A 3,292-nucleotide genomic window follows, 5' to 3' on the forward strand; every position below is an offset into this window, starting at 1 on the left:
TTGGGCAGATGGACAGAAGAAGGTTCAAGAAGAATTTGACATAGACATGGACGCACCAGAGACAGAGCGGGCGGCCGTGGCGATACAGTCCCAGTTCAGGAAATTCCAGAAGAAAAAAGCGGGGTCCCAGTCCTAGTAGCTACCTCACAGCTTAAATCAAAGTAATCCTGAAATGGTTTATCAAGAAAATCAGAAATAACACAAAGATGCATGTACAGAAATGATCAATATTTAAAACCCCATTGGCAGATAACAAACCATGAGCTTGTGTGTGACTTCATCCCAGGTGTTTCACACCCATTATACTCTGTAACTCACCATTTTACTTGATGTTGTAATAAAAAGTTAGGGTGAAGTAATTAAAGTGTCTGCCTTCATCTGTCTTTTCACATTAATCCAGCAAGCACGGTGTTACAGATGAACCCGGCCCAGATGCCTATTTTCCTCTTCACTTAAAGCTTGGAGACATAACAGCACCGTATGTTACAAGGCTTTTGCTGAGGGACGAGAGCACGTGCCTCAGCTGTGCTTACCTCATTTGGAGAATTCCTGCTGCCAGCCAAATGTGACACTAAAATTACTTTCCTGTAATGAGCTTAAAGTAAAAAGTTGCAGACAGAAGCTGGCACGAAGAGAAGAGGTGTGGGAAGCCATAAGCTTTTATTTTTGTCTTGCAATTATGTCAATAACGTGGCTTAAGTGAGGAAATTGTCATTTTCCTCCCTCTTTGGATGATGATGTTCAAATTGCCCAGCTTGGATGCGCATTGACTTATGGAGAAAAAAAATAAGCAAAATACAAAAAGCAAAATCCAATTCCAGAAAGCTTTGGAAGGCTTTTTTTTTTTTTTTTTTTTTTTTTTTTTACACTATTAGTAAAAATACAAACTGCTCCTCTAAACTGTTTTTGATGCAGCTGTTTACCCTCTACATACTCAGTAATTATTTCTATGCTATCTCTGTCTTTTCGTATTATTTTCAGTATTTGATGAGTAAATCATAAGACTCCCTGTCTCTATCTATGCTATTTGTAATTTAAAGTGATTTTGTATGAGCCCCTTACTCTATCACTATGTTAGCCCAGTTTCTGATTAATAGAAAACAGCCACAACAATTTCAATTTTCTCCCTGCTGCAAAAGAGCAACAGACCAATTCCAGACTGAACCTATGTAAGGATCTTGCCTGGCTTCAGACGTGATCAGGAATTAGCTGCCTATATAGTGCACAGGGAAGGTTCAGAAAAGATTTTAAAAGTAGCTGGTACTCAGAAAAGGGAGCTATTTAGATGGAGCAACTTGGGCATGCACTGCACAGATACGTCAAAAATCCCATCCTCGGCTTCATCAGCAGGCTTAGGGGTTCCAATAGGCATCTTCATCCCTGGGGAAATCAGAGACAGACATGTTTTCTAAAGGACTGGAGGTTATAGCAGTTCTTCAAGATAGCAGCATGAGCCTCACCTCTAGGCTGGTGGAGGCAGGCATACTGGCTGAGCAGTGGCAGCCTGCCTACCCTTAACTGAACAGCCTGAAGTTGAGATTGCTTCAAGTGTGAGAGGTTTAGGTATAATTCCCAGCTGTCTAGAGGCATTCATTTCCTCCTCTCCCACCTCCCACAGGCATATTCTGATCACCAGGACAGATCGTCAGGCCTCTCATATAAATTGGAAGCTACCAGTAAGGGGTGGGCATAGAGGGAAAGGAAATATCTCATGCTGGTGGCGATCGCTTCCTATGAGAACCCCCCATAGCAGCGATACTGACAAGGTGCAGAGCTGTGAGTGAAAGCCAGACTGCAAGATTGCGGAGGGAAGGCCCTCAGATTTACACAGGTTAAGGCACTTACGGTGCTGGGCAACAATTTAGTGAGAAGTCAAAATGTGATGGTCAGTGTTAGGAACTCTGGTACCGTGCTGGGTAGGGGGTCCCCTCAGAAATACTGGGCAGAGGAAGCCTGATGGATCCTGTGAGCAGTGCAGAAGCAATATGCAGAGAGAGCATGTGAGGTATTTAATACACACAGCAAAATGGGGCAGGAATGGACAGGACTTTTAAAATCTTTGTTCAGGGATAAGACCCTAAGTGCTGCCCAGACCCTGCCTTAGGCACCTCTGTCTGTCAGACCCTGGCCATATGCCTGACTCACTGCACAACACCTGTGAAGTCAGCATTCTCCAAGCTGCAACTGAGTGCTGCCACTCCAGGAGCATATTTTAGCATCGCTGTTGCTCTGCATTTATGAATTTCACAAATAAATCTCTAACAACACTGCTGCTGTGCTCTAAGTGTAGTTTCTGGAGGCTACAGATTCTCCACTTACCTTTCACAGACTGCTCACCATCTAATAATCACCTCAGTGTAATAATTTAAAAATTGTAATGGGTTTGGATTGTGTTGGTGCCATTTTGTTTAAATGAACATATGTCTGTAATAAAGGACTACATTTGCGTTCTGCATTATGTCATGTGAAATAGCATGAGCTCTGTAATGGCTACTTAATTGAATAAAAAGTATGGGTAAGCACTAGGCTTTTATATTTGATCTGACATTCCTTGGACTTAAATTTCCTACACAACAGGAATAATCATATGGCTGGGACACAATGAAAACAATTACATTACTGAAGCACAGCAACAAGGGCTGTTAGTAAATGAAGTATGGCTCTTTCAGCAGCAGGGCTATTCTTTAATGTGAAGTTCAGAGCACATCTTACAAATACAGTCTTAATATACAGTGAAACATAATGAGGAAATAGTCAACTGGCATGATATTCATATTAATTGTGGCTGCCCTTGCCAGACAATTCCCTTTTTATAAAATGTTTGCATCACAGATTCAGCTCATCTTTCCAAAAGAGGAGAGCTTTCTTGCTCCCAAGTCTTGCTTTTCATCCTTTGTGCATATTGAAGGTGGCAGTTTTTAATTTCCTTTCTTGTCACTAAATCATACTTTTCAAAGACCTCTCTGGGTGTTACTGAGGTGAGGAAAGGAGTTCGATTCAACCAGGAGCTCCACTAAGATGGGAAAAAGAGGACATTTACACATTCCAGGCATTAATTTGGGTCTTTAACTACCAAACACTCAACAAGCTCTCTATTTAACTGGCACTACATAGATGGCAGTAACCAAGTCATGAAAAGCAAGATTTAAATTAGGTGGATATCTTCGCTGAAATCCCATGAGTTCCTCTAGGTAACATGAAGGATTATTCAGAGCAGTATGTGTTACAGAAAACAGGGTTATCACTCCCACCACGTACACCTACATCCTCCCCAGACACATCTGCTTCTGCT

The 3,292-nt window shown here is 41.8% G+C and overlaps 1 protein-coding gene across 1 annotated transcript in view; it reads left to right on the plus strand.

Annotated features, from left to right (window-relative positions):
• Nucleotides 1–2,525, plus strand: part of PCP4 (Purkinje cell protein 4) — a 54,282-nt gene extending 51,757 nt beyond the window's left edge. The window contains exon 3 of the mRNA XM_083838796.1: nt 9–2,525. Within this exon, the coding sequence (XP_083694922.1) occupies nt 9–136 (128 nt within the window). The 3' untranslated portion in view covers nt 137–2,525. The remainder of the gene's footprint in view (nt 1–8) is intronic.
• Nucleotides 2,526–3,292: the final 767 nt, after the last annotated feature.

The sequence above is a fragment of the Anser anser genome (assembly GCF_964211835.1).
Source record: "Anser anser genome assembly, chromosome: 1".
In the NCBI taxonomy this organism is placed as follows: domain Eukaryota; kingdom Metazoa; phylum Chordata; class Aves; order Anseriformes; family Anatidae; genus Anser; species Anser anser.